The sequence below is a fragment of the Panulirus ornatus genome, chromosome 3 (assembly GCF_036320965.1).
Source record: "Panulirus ornatus isolate Po-2019 chromosome 3, ASM3632096v1, whole genome shotgun sequence".
Classification (NCBI taxonomy): domain Eukaryota; kingdom Metazoa; phylum Arthropoda; class Malacostraca; order Decapoda; family Palinuridae; genus Panulirus; species Panulirus ornatus.
In genome coordinates, this window is record NC_092226.1 from 75,305,244 (window position 1) to 75,322,218 (window position 16,975).

At 45.4% G+C, this 16,975-nt stretch overlaps 1 protein-coding gene across 1 annotated transcript in view; it reads left to right on the forward strand.

Annotated features, from left to right (window-relative positions):
- Window positions 1-16,975, forward strand: part of LOC139763875 (uncharacterized) — a 614,186-nt gene that overhangs the window by 590,955 nt on the left and 6,256 nt on the right. The window contains 4 exon segments of the mRNA XM_071690265.1: window positions 976-1,209; window positions 6,238-6,333; window positions 6,733-6,851; window positions 15,505-15,631. Coding sequence (XP_071546366.1) covers window positions 976-1,209; window positions 6,238-6,333; window positions 6,733-6,851; window positions 15,505-15,631 — 576 coding nt within the window.

A 16,975-nucleotide genomic window follows, 5' to 3' on the forward strand; every position in this document is an offset into this window, starting at 1 on the left:
ACGCAGGTGGGAGCGGAGTGACGCCAGGTGCAAGGAATGAAACTCATCTCTCTCTCTCTCTCTCTCTCTCTCTCTCTCTCTCTCTCTCTCTCTCTCTCTCTCTCTCTCTCTCTCTCTCTCTCTCTCTCTCTCTCTCTCTCTCTCTCTCTATCTATCTATCTATCTCTCTCTCTCCATATAACTATCTATCTCTCATGCGGCTGGTTAAGGCTATAAAGATCGAGGATATTATTAATGAGTGCAGTTAATGCCATCATGAGTGACAGACGTCACTCATGAGTTCCTCACCTGTCAGGGTGTAGGAGGTACACGGATCTTGGCAGAGTGACTGAGGCCAGCAGGGTACAGAGGACGGCTTTTGGAATGCGTGGCTGGCTGCTGGGGTCCAGGGGAACCACGTCTCTGACTACTGGGGTCCAGGGGAACCACATCTCTGGCTACTGGGGTCCAGGGGAACCACGTCTCTGGCTGCTACATGGCAGGTGCCAGAGCTTAAACAGGACGGCGACATCTTTAACCACGACTCACATCGTGAGAACAGAAACAGTAGACCAAACACGTAATATCTTCGCTATAGCAGCCTCATGTTCTCAGCTGGTGTGTGTTGCAGGCAATGAAATAACCAAATATTTGAACATTTCCAATAATCATGAGATAAGTGTGTTTATGCTTGACGTAGGTTGTGATCTTACTCAGCGTCTGTAAACGGGAAGCTATACCATCTCAACATCTCGTATAGACTCTATATAAACACATTATACATAGTTTCGGTTACGAGAGATATCAAAAACATAATTTTCGCCATTTTCTCTAATGTTCCCCTAGCATATGATAAGGTATGTTGCATATAGGACAACTATGGTACGTTCTAGCTACTGCAGGAGTATTGTTGTGAGCAGCATTGCCATGTACTACTTACAGATTCCATATTTATATATATTTTGACAAGTCTGTTCACCTTCTCTCCTCCCGCAGAAGATGAAAGGACTTATGAGGAAGCGGTCGACGACAGCGGCGCGGCTTCAGCGAGCCTTCAGCGCCAAGGGCCTTCGTGGGCCCAACGCCGACCAACACAACAACAACAAAGAAAGCACGAACAACAACAACAGCAACAATGGCAGCACAAGCGGCGGCCTGCCCCCCAACAGGACGAGGGAAGGTCGCCCCAAGAGGCAGTTCATCATGGAGACCCCCGTCACCTTCACCACGGTTAGTCATACTCTCGTATCTCCCTGGTTGCCTGACATATTGATGCATCCTGCTACCTCCTCCTCCCTCAGACTGGTATACACTCCTCCCTCTGCCCCTGTAAGGATCGTATGCTGGTGACCGTTCGCTGTATCGTGCTATCAGGTCTTCACCTCACGTTCGCAGACATTCCCAAGGCAAGTCCTGGGTATTGTGTGCGATCGTGGGATATTATCGTTCTTCCCATCCTTTCCTATTACCGGTTTAACCCATGCGGATGCATAAACGTCATTTCTATCGCTGTGTAGTGCATCGGCTCCTCCGTCTATCCCCACTTCCTCAATCTTCCAGACATGCTCGTTCTGCTCTGTTCTCTGTTTTATAACCAGGTGTGTGTGCGCACTAACCTAACCAGGTGTGTGTGCGCACTAACCTAACCAGGTGTGTGTGCGCACTAACCTTCAGCCTGCGTCGCTGTGATAGCGGATGTCACTCATTACTGGAGACGAGTTGGATGCTTACATCTGTCTGGAACAAGGCTCCCGGATTAGCGTCCCATGTAAACACTATTGTGATATTTTTCTCGTTATATTTGCTGACGATAACGTGGGGTGAAATGCAGCTTTTTTCACGTCCTGTTCGTCTTGTCGTCGTGTGTCTTCATGGATGAGTTATTCACGCCAAGCGTGACTCATGGTCTCCTCCCCCCCCCCCCCCAACCCTTTACATATAAAGTACTTCTTCCCTTTTGTTTTGACCAATTGTTACTCACGAGAAATGTTTTTATTCAGTAATGACTTCATTCATTGTCTCCTGTGTGGCCATTCTGACGTGGGTACAGGAGACAGGAGCCGCTGCTAAAATCACTGACGTATCATTTGGATCACAGTGACGTTGTGGAGTAGCACCTGTACATGAAGGGTTGGGTGGTGAGATAGCACTGCCTGACTGCCACTGTACCACACTAACCTCCAGGGGCGACCAACCACCGTTAAGCTCCTGCAGAGGGCACAACACCTTTCCCTCGGGCGGCTTGCCATCCTACGCTCCCGTCACCCACCCACACCTGCCTGCGGATGCTGCGCTCCCCCGTGGGAGCTCACGAAGCTATCATAATCCCAGCGGTCACGTCCCTGTTAACCTGCCGTAGAGGTCAACTAGGGGTCATGACCTCGCCAAATCTTGAGAGGGTATATGAAGCCACCACCTGCAGCAGTGACACGCACAGTAAAGCATACTGAGGCGTTGACACTGTGGTGGTTGGAGTCACTCGATCTCCCCCCAGAATATCTGAGCATCGATTACCTGAGACAGATTAACGACTGCCGTTGACGGTAACGAGGGTTGACGGTGTACAGACAGGAGTGTACCAGTGTGGAAGTGCAGGGTGGAGCTGGTGCCGCTGCTGTTATCAGCCGCGGACGACAGACATCCTGCACCTTCACACGGGGATGTTAATGAGCTGCCACACCACGTCTCGCATGGCCCTCTTCGTCAGGTCCCTCACCTGGAGTTCCTTCCACACTCACTTGCCTCTCTCATCCCTAGATCCAGCTCGTGATTTCATCAAGATTTTTTTTATTTAGGGACATCCTTTTGTGTGTGTGTGTGTGTGTGTGTGTGTGTGTGTGTGTGTGTGTGTGTGTGTGTGTGTGTGTCTGTTGGTGCAAGGCAAAAGTATAGATTATACATGAATATTCATTTATCGAATTGATAAAAAAATCGTTTATCACTGAGTCTTGTTAAAGTCTGTCCATATATATATATATATATATATATATATATATATATATATATATATATATATATATATATATATATATATATATATATATATATCCTCAGGGGTATGTTATAAATCACAGTAATTTCCCATTTATAGATGAAGTCAGTCGATCAGATATTTAAGTATAGGTCTGACTTTGTAAAACCTTCTGCTGCAGCTACCTCTATAGATCAAACACAGTCATGCAGAAGAAATAGAGAAATAAATATATAATCTAAGAAATGTGGAGACGTCTGCTTGATAGCGTGAGGAAGCAATAAAACTGGAAAAGAAGTAGTAACAATTAGACTGTAGGATGGCACTAGCTCTCATTGTTATGAAACTCAGGTTTAATGACAAGATAACATGGAGTGATGAGTGTGTGGGGAGACGGAAGGTGAGGATATCACCAAGGCTGGCGGAGCATTGTCAAGCGTTGCCCAACTGTACAACATCCGCCGACACTGCATCCGGCCATCCTACCCCTATCATCACTACCTACCTCACTGCCACACCTCCACGAACAATATAGCTCCTTGAACTTGCACCACTAACCTGGCTACCCACTAACACCAACACCACCACATGCCATCCTCTTCACCTCCATCAACTGCCTGGCTCCAGGTGGCACATGAGGCGCTACCCACAACACCACTAGTTCTGCAATCATGGAGTCCCACTCCTTCACCACTAACGACATCGTGTGTCATATTAGAATCCTTACTCCCACCATCTGCGCCACTGCCCGACCCCTACACTGTCGCCACCACCGACCACCGTCCCCTCACATGATCGCCAGCTGCCCTATAGCTATCTTACAGACCTCGGGACAACTTCTTACACATTTCAGCACACTTACGTGCTAAATTTCATGGCCTCCATCTCCAGTACCAACCATTAGCCAGAGCCCACCACAGTCAGATTTCCATCAGCATCACCCGCCAGACCTCACAACCATTTACCTTATACCAACATCCCGTCCGTACCGACGGGGTTTAAACACCGCTGTGTCATAAGATAACACTGCCTCTTATGGTCGTATCGCCACGGCCCTTGTTGCTGGTGCACACAGCACCTCCTCCGACTCTGCTATACCACCATCAACCTGCTACCCCCATATCCTCCTCTATCAATGCACTTAAGGCAGTATTAACCTAAGACGCTGTTTTATAGCCCAAACCAGCAGCCTTTGGGAACGCCGTCCCAAACCTAGTTTTTGCGGACCTCCCGCGGCACCCATGACAATGAGGAGACGGCCACACGCCGTCAAATTACACGGAATTTCGTTATTTTTGTTTCTTTTTGTTTTGTGTTTCGAGTCGTTAACGATTTAAGGCCGGGAAGCTTTTGGCCCTCGGGAGACGATAGCGCGCCAACGGATATCGTGAAAAAAAATTGCGTCTTTACTGGGTTATGTATTATTGCAGAGGTGGGATCAGTTTAGAGATACTTGACCGTGGCCACGCCTTAAGGAGATTCGCTGGGTATTGTCTTAGTAACATATAAGCACTGGTGTGGAGCATTACTCACCTTCGAGGTAGGTGGCGTCAGGTAATGCGTTAACCTTACATTCCTTCGCTACCAAGGCTGTGCTTACTCTCACCAACTTCACATATAACTAATTGAAAGTTCCTCCGACCTCCGAAGGGTTGGTGAACGCATACCATTCTACACGATCTCTCTTTCCTTGGTTAATTAAAGGTATTGTATGATACTGGATGTCGACGCCTACTGCTGTATTTAATACATTCTTCATAAAGACGAAGGAAATACATCGTATACACACAGAAGATATATAGGCAGATATATGGTGGTTAGAGGAACTGCAAGGAAAGATACACTTTAGAAATGGAGAGTCGCACGGAGGTGTGGATGGTTTGCTGGATACGTGTCTTTCGTGAGAGTGTGTAGTGAACTTGTTGGTCTGGAAGAGGATACTAGGAAAGCTTTGTTTGTGTGCATCACTGGGCACCGTAGGAGCCAAGGGTGTTCCTAGTTTGAGATCGTGGATGTATTCTATATCGCGATTTTCTTCAAGTTTCTGTTAATATTGTATGCTGCCTCACCTCTTAGTTTACCCTTCAGTCGTTCATGTTGTTCTCCGGTGTTCTCGATGTAGGGGGTTCTTCTTCTAGCTTCAGTCGTGAGGTAGAAACTCGCTGGTGTAGTCGACCGCTTGACTCATCTGAGAGAGGGTGTGCTCATGACGTAGACTTCATACGATCCCTGTCTTGACCCGAGGGAATCTTAGAAGGAGGAATTTGATACAGCCTATTACAGCCTTACTTGCTTTAGTTCTTGTACCAACATACTGCGAACCGTATCATGAACTAGGTCTCCCAGTGTGAGCATAAGGAAAGAATAAAATGTATATTGAGGGCGATGAGAAAGCTGTGCTGTTCTTGCAGCTGGGAACAAGGACAGAGTAGTTTACAGCTGATTGTGATGTAACTCTGTTGGGGGAACGAAAACCGCAGACGACCAGATAGATAGATAATGTTGCTGTAGTGTTTTCTCTCTTAGATTACATACAAAAAATAGTAAAGAAATTAGTATTACCATAACCTTTGGACAAAAATTGGTCAGCGACGTGTAAATGATTGTTCATTTGTTTAAGTCACCGGAAGACGAAGATATTTTCACGGGAATGAAAGGTTAAAAAGAGACAGAGGAAATACCCCGCAATGTTTCTTGAATTTCTAAGTTTTCAGGGTTATAGTGTATGCTCCTCAGTATCACTGTCAAGCTGCAGTTGAAAGTAGCGACATATAAAAGCAACACTGAAAGACTTACTGAAGCCGGAAATGAACCGAATTGTTCACACACACACACACACACACACACACACACCAGCTGGGAGGACTTGAGAGACGTTCTTGGATGATGTGCGGTTAGTAAAAGTACAATTATGGGAACTGAATGAGTAATGAGATAGTTAACCCATCATTAACGTGGCGTTTAGATTCCTACCTGAACAATGACTTGCTGGACTTTCAGTTTTATACCTTCAGTACCACGCCAGCTGGCTCCATGAAGACTTGAATCACTCGTCAACAATGCATCATCTCTTTCGAGTTAAGATATAAAAATACTAAGGAATTCCAGCAGCAACTGACCATTTGCTCCTTTGTCGAGGCAGATTGTGATACTGGAAGATGGAAAATCACAGAGAATATGTGTAACATACATATGAAATACAGTGTCTGTGCGTGTGGTTGTATGGGTCAGCCCTAGTGTGGTAGAGATATATGTACAGTGTGGTAATGGTTATGTTGATATTGCAGGGCGTCCAGTCCCAGGAGCGGCATCTCTTCCTCTTCAGCGACCTCTTACTTGTGGCCAAGGCGCGCAGTGGAGGCAACTTTAAACTTAAGGAAAAGGTGAGTTGGGTGCCCTTTATTTGGAACACTTGTTGCCATGGTGTACCATGAAGGATTTTGTTAAAGTTATATAATCCTAGGACCCTTTTCATGGGGCATTAGCAGCTTCAGGACTGCGCTACAATCAGTAGCAGGGAAGTAATGGAATTTCTTGGAGTGAGAAGTTCCTAGACAAGACTGTACTCCTTTTTAAGGACAATGATACAATCTCGCCGACTTTCCACACAAGGTATAATCTCACGTAGGCGGAGTACGGTAACACCATTTAAGTGATATGATGATTGAAATCAATTATTTGTTATATATAAAAGTTAACAAAATCTTTACCATTGAGGCATAGATGGGTTAGTAGTGTTCATGGCTTGAAGGGAGTTCAGCGAAGTGTTGTGTGTTGCACAGGTGCGGGTGTCAGAGATGTGGTTGTCTTCGTGTCTGGACGACGTGGCAGAGGTAGCCAAGAGTCAGGACACCTCCTTCGTCATGGGCTGGCCCACTACCAACGTCGTCGCCTCCTTCAGGTAAGCCACACAGGCACGCCCAGTCTTTACGCAAGGTTGTCTCCAGTATAATTTTGAAGTCTGTCTCCCCAAAAAAACTCTGTTGTAATCCTTGCGGGATTTGCATTACTGTATGAAAGTAAACTTGAATAAACGTATTGCTGATTCAGCATAATTTTCATAACGTAATTAATGAAGCTTTTTCTACTGCAATTCTCTAGTAACCTTTCTTAATGTGATATTTTGTTTTGACTAAATATGTTGTTTTGTAGCAGTCAGACACATCCTGCTTAGGCTTTACTGTATGAGATCGTAATTAAGGATCTTCTGAAGAGTTGTGCATTACTTGTGGCAGTTTAAGTGTTACATTTCGTGGACAGATGTGTAACGCTGGAACATTCATCTTACTTTCGCCGACGAAGATTTATAGGTTCTTATTTTTAAGCAGTAAAACGTTGTTGATGATGCCATGTGGAATCAGAAGCTTTTACTGGCACAGACTCGTCGCTTAGAATGTTTCACAGGGAGGAAGTGATGTACGACACACATGTCACTAGCAGCGGTGACTCGGTTTTCTTCGTATTCGTGATTGCGAACTTAGACATTACTCTTACTCCCTTGTAGCACGTAAACGACTTGACCTTACCTTACCAGAAATCTGAGAGTTGACCTCAAGTGACCTGACTTCAACCGACATGAGCTCCCCCCAACCTCTCCTCCGACCACCTCTGGCGGACGGGGCGAGGCGCTCAGGTTAACACAGAGGTCAGGTGGAGTCGAGGAGCATTTCCATATTATAATGAGGATATGGAACCAACAAACTACTAGACCACAGACAGTCGTAAAGATCGGTAATTGGTCGTGGTGAATCATATGCCCACAGCAATGTTGTCAGCCTACAACACAGAAGCTTAAGTCTACCTAGTATTAAACCTCTCGAACACCGGGTCAGCGGTAAGCAGACGCTTACGCAACGGAATATTAAAATAGTAATAAAAGGAACGAAATGCGAGAAGTGGTTACGGACGACGCGGAAATATTTCCAGCCAACCAAACTCTTACGATCACCCGAGGAAGTATTGAGTGATCTGTCTGTGTGTTGACAACGTTGTAGATCTCATACATGATGAACTTATCCCACGTTTCAGTTCCGTGAAGTAGTAGACATGTATGTTATTTCCTAAATTAGACGCGATTCGCAGGAGAAATTTCATTTATCGTTCTAGCAAAGTCACTCACTGTCAAGGATGGCCAGATGAAAGTAAGGACTTGTGTGTTATTTACTTCAAAAAATGTCATTATATTTGACAAGTTATATTATAGTGTGTGTGTGTGTGTGTGTGTGTGTGTGTGTGTGTGTGTGTGTGTGCTGATGTTACCTTAAGGGAGCGAAAGGGGAAGGTACACTTGTTTTGGGGGTTCAGAAAGTACGTACGTGTAGTTATTGTCTGTTCAGTATGAAATTAGAAACTATTCTGTTTGCGTTAAAGAACTCATCGAAATACAGCAAATAGGAACTGTGAAAATGTAATTCTATTTAAAGCTCTTTAAGTGAGGGATGGTCTGACACAGTAACGAATTTCTTAAAAAAAAAGAAAAAACGAGTAGTATAGTTATAAGTGAGATGGTGTTGGCAGAAAGTAATCTTGTTTGCTTCCTGAATGAAGGTGTATTTATCAAGTGGCCGACAATGTCACAACAGCTTAACCTGCTCCCCACGGCAGTCAAACGTCGGAGAAACCTCACTCATTTACTTAAACAACCGTACAGATCTGGGCCCTGAACAGTGACCAGTGTAATACGTTCACCTGACTCCAAGACACGTTACTCCCTACTACCACCGAACTGCTCCTGGGTAAAAGATGACCGAGGTACTCGTACACACGGAAAGTCATCTGTGTGTGGTAGAGTTACTGTGGTACCTCGTATTTACGGGTTGGAAAGACAGGCTGTGCGTGCACATGGTGGGTTCTCCTACGTCGGGGGAGGGGTTTGCTACGTCGGGAGAGGAGACGGTGAAGTGGAAGAGGCTGGAGGTGAGTGGAGAATCTGTCATTGTGAAGTGGTGGTGGAGGAAGATTGCCAGTGTTGATATATACCACTAGAAGTGGCCTCACCCCGGGAGTCCTAGCGTTACACTTTGCTCTTTTTCATCTGAAATCAAAGTTTTTTTTTCTTGTGGAAATCCTTTTGTCAGATTTTTGTCACAGACGTAAAATGACGTAAGGTACGTGTTGTGACCAAATACTTGAATATTCGCATTATTCGCTCTGCGAGGAGTCTGTGAATGTCAAGGTAAACTGAACACACACGAAGAGTTGAACTGCGCGGAGGAAAGTGTGTGGAGGTTCGGGAAGGTAAATGTGTAACGTTCATATAACAACTGTGTTTGATGGCATGATAGACGTAGTTGATTGCTATGTGGGGAAGGTCTTACGAGGGGTTGAGAGGGAAGTTAAATTGAGGTTGTCTGTCGCCAGTGATATCGTATGTAAGTTTGTGTGTTTAGGGAATATGTTAAACTGAATATTACAAGATGAAATATACTGTTCGTTTAAAACAACGTAGGATGAATGTTTTGAGCATTTAAAGTTCACCATTGAGAGTCAGTATGTGAATGTCATACTGATATCGTTCTGTTGCACTTAATGAGGAGGTGGTGAGGCTCACAATGACACATGGGTTACGAGCCTCGAGGGTGCGGTGCCGCCAGGCTAACGACTTTCCGCCTTCACACCAGCAGTCAGGGTGGGGAGTGTAGCAGGGAGGGGACGAAGAGAGGGTCAGGTTGAGCGGCAGACCCACGCCGCTCACTCCCTCCCGTCTCTCACCGACCAACCAGCCATATTGAATCTTCAGAGTAAATGACTCGCATGATTCAGAATTATTCCCCTTGATGAGCTGTAGAGTTGTGTACGAGTTTCATACTCGAGTATGAGACAAAACTAGAGGAATGTTCAGTTCAACTGTTGGCCACCAGTGAACTATGAAGTTACTGTTTACTGATATACCAAATCAAACCGATAAACACAGCGTTGATATGATATACTATAGTTATACTTAAGTGATAAAGATAATTGTGTCACATATTGATATAACCCGTGTTCACATTATGTTTAGCTACACTTGCGGTGTTAAAATTCTGAACTAATATATTTACAGTTAAAACAAATACATGAAAGCAGTTGTTTGGCAGGTAAACATATGTAGATAAAAACGCGAGTGATGATAAGACTACTGATAACGAGTAAAGATAAGTAGTATATACAAAACTTGTTTACCATGAGGGGTAAATGCATTATTGCCAACAGTTGTAAGGTTTTCGTCTGGGAAATTCTTATGAAAAAATTTAGTGTATTTCCAAACACGTTTTCATCGTCTGACGCATATACCATTACTGACGCATGTACCGTTACTGTGGATGGAAATCAAGAAAGACTCTATGGAGGGTGTCGAGTGCCCATGGGGGTGTCGGATGGCACGGCCGTGTATAGTCTGGGGGAGTCGTATGAAAGGCAGGACTCGCCAGGGGGTTAGAGGGGAGAGCCTCGCATCCCTCCCTCCTTCCAAACTTTTGCTATTCTTGGCGACACGGACGCGTGGTGGCGTTGGGCAGATGTCTCACGGCTGTGTTCAAGACCTGGGTGAGGAAGGGATCCTGTGAGTGTTCTCCTGATGGTTGAGGAACTGGTGGGAATGCCACAGATGCCTGGTGGACAATCTCAGTTTAATTACAAAACTTTGAATTTAAACTATCAAAACTTTTTTTTATTTACAATCACCAAGTTTGTGGAGTATTAAAAGACAAAGCTCAAAACGTAGGGTTTAGTTAGTTCTTATAAACCAGGCGGTCGAGGTTCACGCAGTGCTTAGGGTGTAGTGTTCAACCCTCAGCAAGTGTGTTGTGCCTCTGATCGTCTTCATGTGGACCGGTGAGAGTTCTTCAGACTCCCCAGGTGTCACAGGAACCACGGGGTCCCCAGGTGTGTGGGATCGTCCCTGCGACGCTGGTCATGTCCCAGGGTGTGGTGTGGTCCCCTGGGTTTCGGGTGAGACATTGTATATAGAGGCCACCAGAACCCAGGTGTCAGTGCACCGGTCATGTTGCTGCTCAAAATCCTGGTGAAGGAAATAGCAATCAAAGACAACCACCCAGTACGTATAACCTCCGAGATCATACTCATAGGAATGGAGGATAATCCCGGTAAATATATATAACGATAAAGATCAAGTATTATACAAACACTTTTTACCATGAGGGGTACACAAATCTTTTCAACATCTTCTAAGTTTGTCTCCTTTCTCTATGTATACCTATTCCAACACGTTTCATCTCTGGCAATCCTTACTGACCATTCCGTTACATGTGCAGAAATTCAAAAAACCTCTATGGTCTCTCGATGCCCTGGCTGTCTTCAGCACACCTGTATACCCTTGAGTCGTTATGAAAGCCACTCGCCACGGGTTGTAAACCTCCATTCCCTCCCTCCTTCCAAATTTCTTTTCATAGCCCACGCACTGGTGCAGCATTGGGACAGATTCTCACGGCTTTCAAGACCTTTGTGAGAAGGTTCTGTGATGTCCCATTTTTCAGGTAAAATTTGGCTCCACATGCCACCGTTATGTTCCTGTGACAATCTCAGTTAATCTAAAAACTTTGATTAACTATCAAACTTTTTTATTTTAGTTTTATATTCAAAAGACAGCTCCAAACTTAATATATATATATATATATATATATATATATATATATATATATATATATATATATATAAAGTGGTGTCATCGTGAGTGAGGTTGTGTACATCCCAAAGTCATGACCGTCTTCTATGTAAAGTATTTTCGCTCTTGTTCTGCCTTTCTCTGTTCTAGATGTTATGATATATCATGGTGACTGTTGTAATTGCCCGCCATACCAGAAACATGTCACAAACAATCGTTCCTTCGTCGACTCAGCAGCTGAGATCAGCCATACCCTCCTCGCTTGAACAAAAAAGAATTCTTGAACGACTTGGGATTAGTGTGAGGGATGTCAAGACAGTCTGGGCGAGGTGCCCTTCAGGCAGGAACACCGAGCATAATCCTGTGTAAATGGGGTGTAAATATTTAGGGGGCGTTGTTATGTGGGGGTTTGGTGGCGCGGCCGCCTCTAGGGCCGGGGAAGCTTTGAACTTTAGGGGGTCGTTCAAGTGTTTATTGATCCTTGTAAGAAGCTGGTGATAATATATCAACTTTCTTGTGTTGTCTTGTGACACAGATCACTACTTCGTTTTATCATTTGCAAACGTTAGATATGAACATTTCATCTGTAAAAGGCGCGTGACTTACTATCCACAGGGAGTTGAAACTAACGCGCTCTTTAACGTAAGCAAGTTTCACTCACTTCGTCATGAATAAAGGAAAAGCAAGAACCGTACAGAGTGTTAGACACCTGATGGTTAACCTACAACGTTTTGCTAGGTTACGTTAGTTTGTGCTAGATTTGGTCAGGGTACGACCTAAACCTCGCCTGGAAATAAGCTAGGGGCGGGGGTCGACAACCCTTCAAGTAATTCCTATCCCTGAGAAACAATGATCTCTGCATAACCAGGGAGGAATAGGATATGTCAAAGAGTAATCATGTTAAATCGGATCTGGTCATTTGCCAACCCAAAAGGGAACTAAGAATAAAAAAAAGATCATCGGACTAATGTCTAGAAAGTGTATTTGATCATTTGGGTTGTGGAGGATACACAGGCCTTCTGTCTGCGGCCGGAGGGATTAGAAAAGTGTCGAAGTAACCTGGTCCCTGACTGAACTGTAGAGATAGAGACGAGCTTCCAAAATGGACGTGAGGTATACTTACGGTGGTGGTAAATAATTTACGGGGAAGGGAAGACAGTGGTGAGGTGAGGGTTATGGAGAGGGTCCTGCCGGCGGCGAGGCCTCTTCGTCAAGTGCTATCGCTATCCGGTTTCATGTGCTTTCCCAGCAGCATCAAGTCCAGAAACACATGGCCAGCACGTCGTCAGGAAAGCCTAAGATACGTGGGCTTTTTCCTCCTCGAAACTGTAGATGAACTTCAACTGAAGTAACCATCCGTTTCATAAAATGTTAAAAACATAAGATTACCGGCTAAAGAGATCTCGTTGGAGGACATAAGATTAAAAGGTTTGGTCAGCCATTTGTAGGCAAGGTACTACGCACGGAGAGCGGGCGGACAGACAGGTTGGTTACGGAATTGACGGGCGGGCTGGACAGACAGAGTGAGCGGGGAGGGTGACCAGTCAGAAGATAATACCTACACGCCTCAGTAAACCTAACCCTTATATCATTACACTAAACAGATGTCTTCTGTTTCTCCATTTTATCTACTTCCTCCGGCCTCTTCTTTCATCCCTCCTTAGCCACTCCCTCATAAGAAAAAAAATTGATAAGGCGGAGAGTGGGCAGGTAGGGTGTAGCGATAGTGGGTATGGGAGGGAGGGAGGAGGGTTCAGATGGCCCACTATTTCCTGGGGGACTGGCAGCCATCCACCCACTGCCCCACCTCCCGCTGGTCCCGCCACCATCGTACCCATTCCTCACACCATCGGCAACGCCCCAACCTCAGGCATTACTACCATCGTACTACTTGCTACTGCACAGACCCACTCCAAAATGGCATGGGGCATGCTGGTGCCTTTCACTTGTATGTTCATTGAAGATGACCCCAGCTTTCTTGTGAACGTTCGCATACATAGATAACATGTACGTAAAACTGTGCGAGTGTGTCTGTAAATCTTCACGAGTTTGTAGTACGTGATTCTATGCGATTTTTCTAAAGCTCGTAAAAGCATGTTTTTCTCTTCGTAAAGTTCCCGCGTCTTTGTGAATATCATGAATAACGCATGAATATCTCTTCAAATCAATTTGAACTACAGTTGAGCTGTATCGTGAGAATGGTGCCTTTTCATTGCTAAAATTCCAAGAAACGAAACTGAACTTAATCCACCACTTATCAGTCAATCAGACCGAACCACAGGCATGTTTCACAGGGCGATTAAACTAGTGGCTCTGTCGCTCCTGAGGGTAGGCTAGGTTAGGGTGGGGTTGGGGTAGAAAATTACCGTATATGTTTGTGGGACAGCCAATGACAGAGGCTCTGTGTACTGCTGCGTCCGGCGGGCTGGTATGTCTCTCTCTCTCTCTCTCTCTCTCTCTCTCTCTCTCTCTCTCTCTCTCTCTCTCTCTCTCTCTCTCTCTCTCTTTATAAACGAGTTCTTATGCTCCCACTGGATGGAATCTGCTTAATCATATGATTCATTCGCCTTGCATCTTCGATAATTATCTGGGGAAATAGAAAAATGTCCTTTTCTGACCGATCTGGGAGGTGAGGTCACTGGCCAGGTCCGGGACGAATGGAAACTTTACAGCAAGGAACACGATAACTGTACATTCCATTCATTAACTGATCTTGATATTGCCACGTTGTAATACATAGGTTAAACACACACATACACACCCACACAATTGCCGACCCTGAATTCTATGCAGTACAGTCAGAGTCATCGTGTGACAGGTCATTGGAGGTCACAGCAGGGAGCGAGTCATCATAATAAACCCTGCCTTGGGCGGTCTAGTGGTCAGGGGGTCAAGTGGTCACTCGTTCGTTTCCTCTTTACAAAATCATACGAATAACAGTAACGTCCTCAGAGCATACGATGTTAAGTCTTAAAACGTTCCATTACATCTAACCATTACCGTGGTACAGTAATTTACGAACAGCTAACATAACGCCACTGCTTAGACGATGACCAAGAAGGGGTAGGGAATCGGACGCGGTGGGAGGGTTTCAGGGTGTAGCTGTCCGCGCTTACTCAGTTGAATTCTTGCCTCCGGAGGAGTAGTACGTAGTGATGATGCTCCGCCGCTCCTCTCGGGGCGGATGCTGTGCTGGGGCCATAACCTGGGCATGATGCTACCTATCGTCCGGACGCTCAAAGCCTCTAATACGACTTGCAGTGTGGTTTGAAAGTGCTTCCTGGTGAAAACTTGGTTAGACAGTGATTTATAAAACTTACCTGTGATACTGTATGGGAGCAATGACGTGTGGGGAAGGTATGGTACGTCGTGGCCGGACGGTCGGGTGTGTTGCTCCTCTCCTATGTCTCGGGGGCGCAGACTCGCCCGCATTAATCCGCCGGCGGGTAATAGCTCCTGACAAAGTCAGAGATGTCCACTCGCCCCCGCAGCTCTCGAGTCTGAAGAGGCAGTCCTTAGAAGCCGCAAAGGGGCACGGCAGGGGCGCGGTGTTCCGACGGGCATCAACACGGTTAGGGAAGAGTGTGAGGAAAGCTACTGCCCTGAGACGTTCCCGCAGCGAGCGTTTGTTACCCAGGCCGGAAATTATCGTGGTACCTGAACCCTTGAACGCGCACACTAGCCGTAACTCTCCTCCCACCCCACGTGAGAACACTGAACCACTATACGACGTGCCCCTACCTCGCGTAGCCAAGGTCACTCGGCTAAGGCGTACTTCCAGTGCAATAAATACCAGAACATTTACGTTAGCGCAAGGGGCAGATGTGTCTGACTGCAGCGGTGAAGGCTTGGGCAGAGTGCGGAGCAGCACCAGTGCTCTGTCCACGGCCACTAACGGCTGTCGGGGATCTGCGGCCAGCAGCACTGGTAAAGATGTCTCTCTCGCCAACAGCTGTGTGGCCACGAAGGACTTGTGGTACAACAAGCTGTGTCAGGTGATGACGGAGGAGCGGGATAAGGAACCACCCTCCACCACCATCCAGGTCACCTACTACGACCCCGTCAACAGCATCGACTTCGTAAGTACCTCCAGCAGTGTTTGTGTTTAGCGGTAATGATGGTGATCCTCTCCCATTCCCTTATGTCTATCATATAACTATTTCTTAAGCTACGTGAATCAGCTCATAAGAAGCCTTGTTAATCAGAAATTCGGGATAAATATGTTTAGTTTCATAGCTTTTAACTGTTACTTTTATGCCAACCAACGTTAGCTAATGTACCACGAACAGCACCGTAGGAAGAAGGTGAAGAGAGCAATGTACAGAAATGACCGAGAGTAATAAAATATGTAGGCATTGCTACGTTAGGACTGGAGGTTGAGTGTGAAGTGTGTACAGGAAGACACTGCAAAGGGGTGAGATCTGTAGTAAACCAAGAAATGGAAGATCATTGACCGGAGATCGTATGTCGAGTGAGAGGATAAGGAATAGAAGTGGGCACAGTAGTTTGAGTGATATAAAATGTGCATGGAAGAGTGGTCGTGTGTCTGATGTATAAACAAAGTGTGTTGATAGTGGTTGAAAGGCTTGCCAAATTCTTTGTATGTTAAAAGACTTCAAAGAGGCAAAGTAGGAGCGCGCAGACTTCATATGGAATTATTAGACAGCCTGAGGAAAAAAGAAAATGTTTTCACCATTTATGGATGTACATACCATATGATGAAATAAGGCAGGGCTAAAATGTTAATTTCTGTGGCGTACATGTAAGACATCAATCATGTTGAGATCTTTTATTATACAAGTAGTCTTTTGTATGAACAAATTGGCAGAATATGAGATGTGAAATGCAAGAGTTGTGTCTTTGCTGTGCAATATATATAACCACAACCAATTAAAGGTTTTGTGGACGGAGCATTACGTGACATGGGAGTGATCTGGGGCGATTGCCTGCAGGGTATTAGATGAGCCATGACAACGGAAGCTGCCTCAGGTGGTTGTATGAGCAAAGTCCTGATGTTAGCGCATTCACAGGGTGACTGGTTAAGTCGCTCTGATGTGTGTAGGAAGACGAATGTGACATGTTAAGTCCGCGTTTTGAAGATGGACATTCGTGGTGTTGCACAATTTTGAATGGAAAAATGAATGGCTTTTAATGTGTAGGCATATTACCATTAAGGATGCGCGAGAGGTAAAGAACGTGGTCATCCACGATATAACTGGAGAAGCACTTGGGGAAATTTCAAGTTTATAATGCAAGACCTTTGATTGATGGAATATTGATGCCAATTGTGTATTACTGGTGTGGAACTGATCATCCCAGGTTCAAATGATTTAAAATTATGGGCAGTCGAGATGGGTAGTAGTCTTATCGTCACAATAAGAAGATACTGTTGAAGTGGCGAGGATTGTGATGCCTTTTGAGAT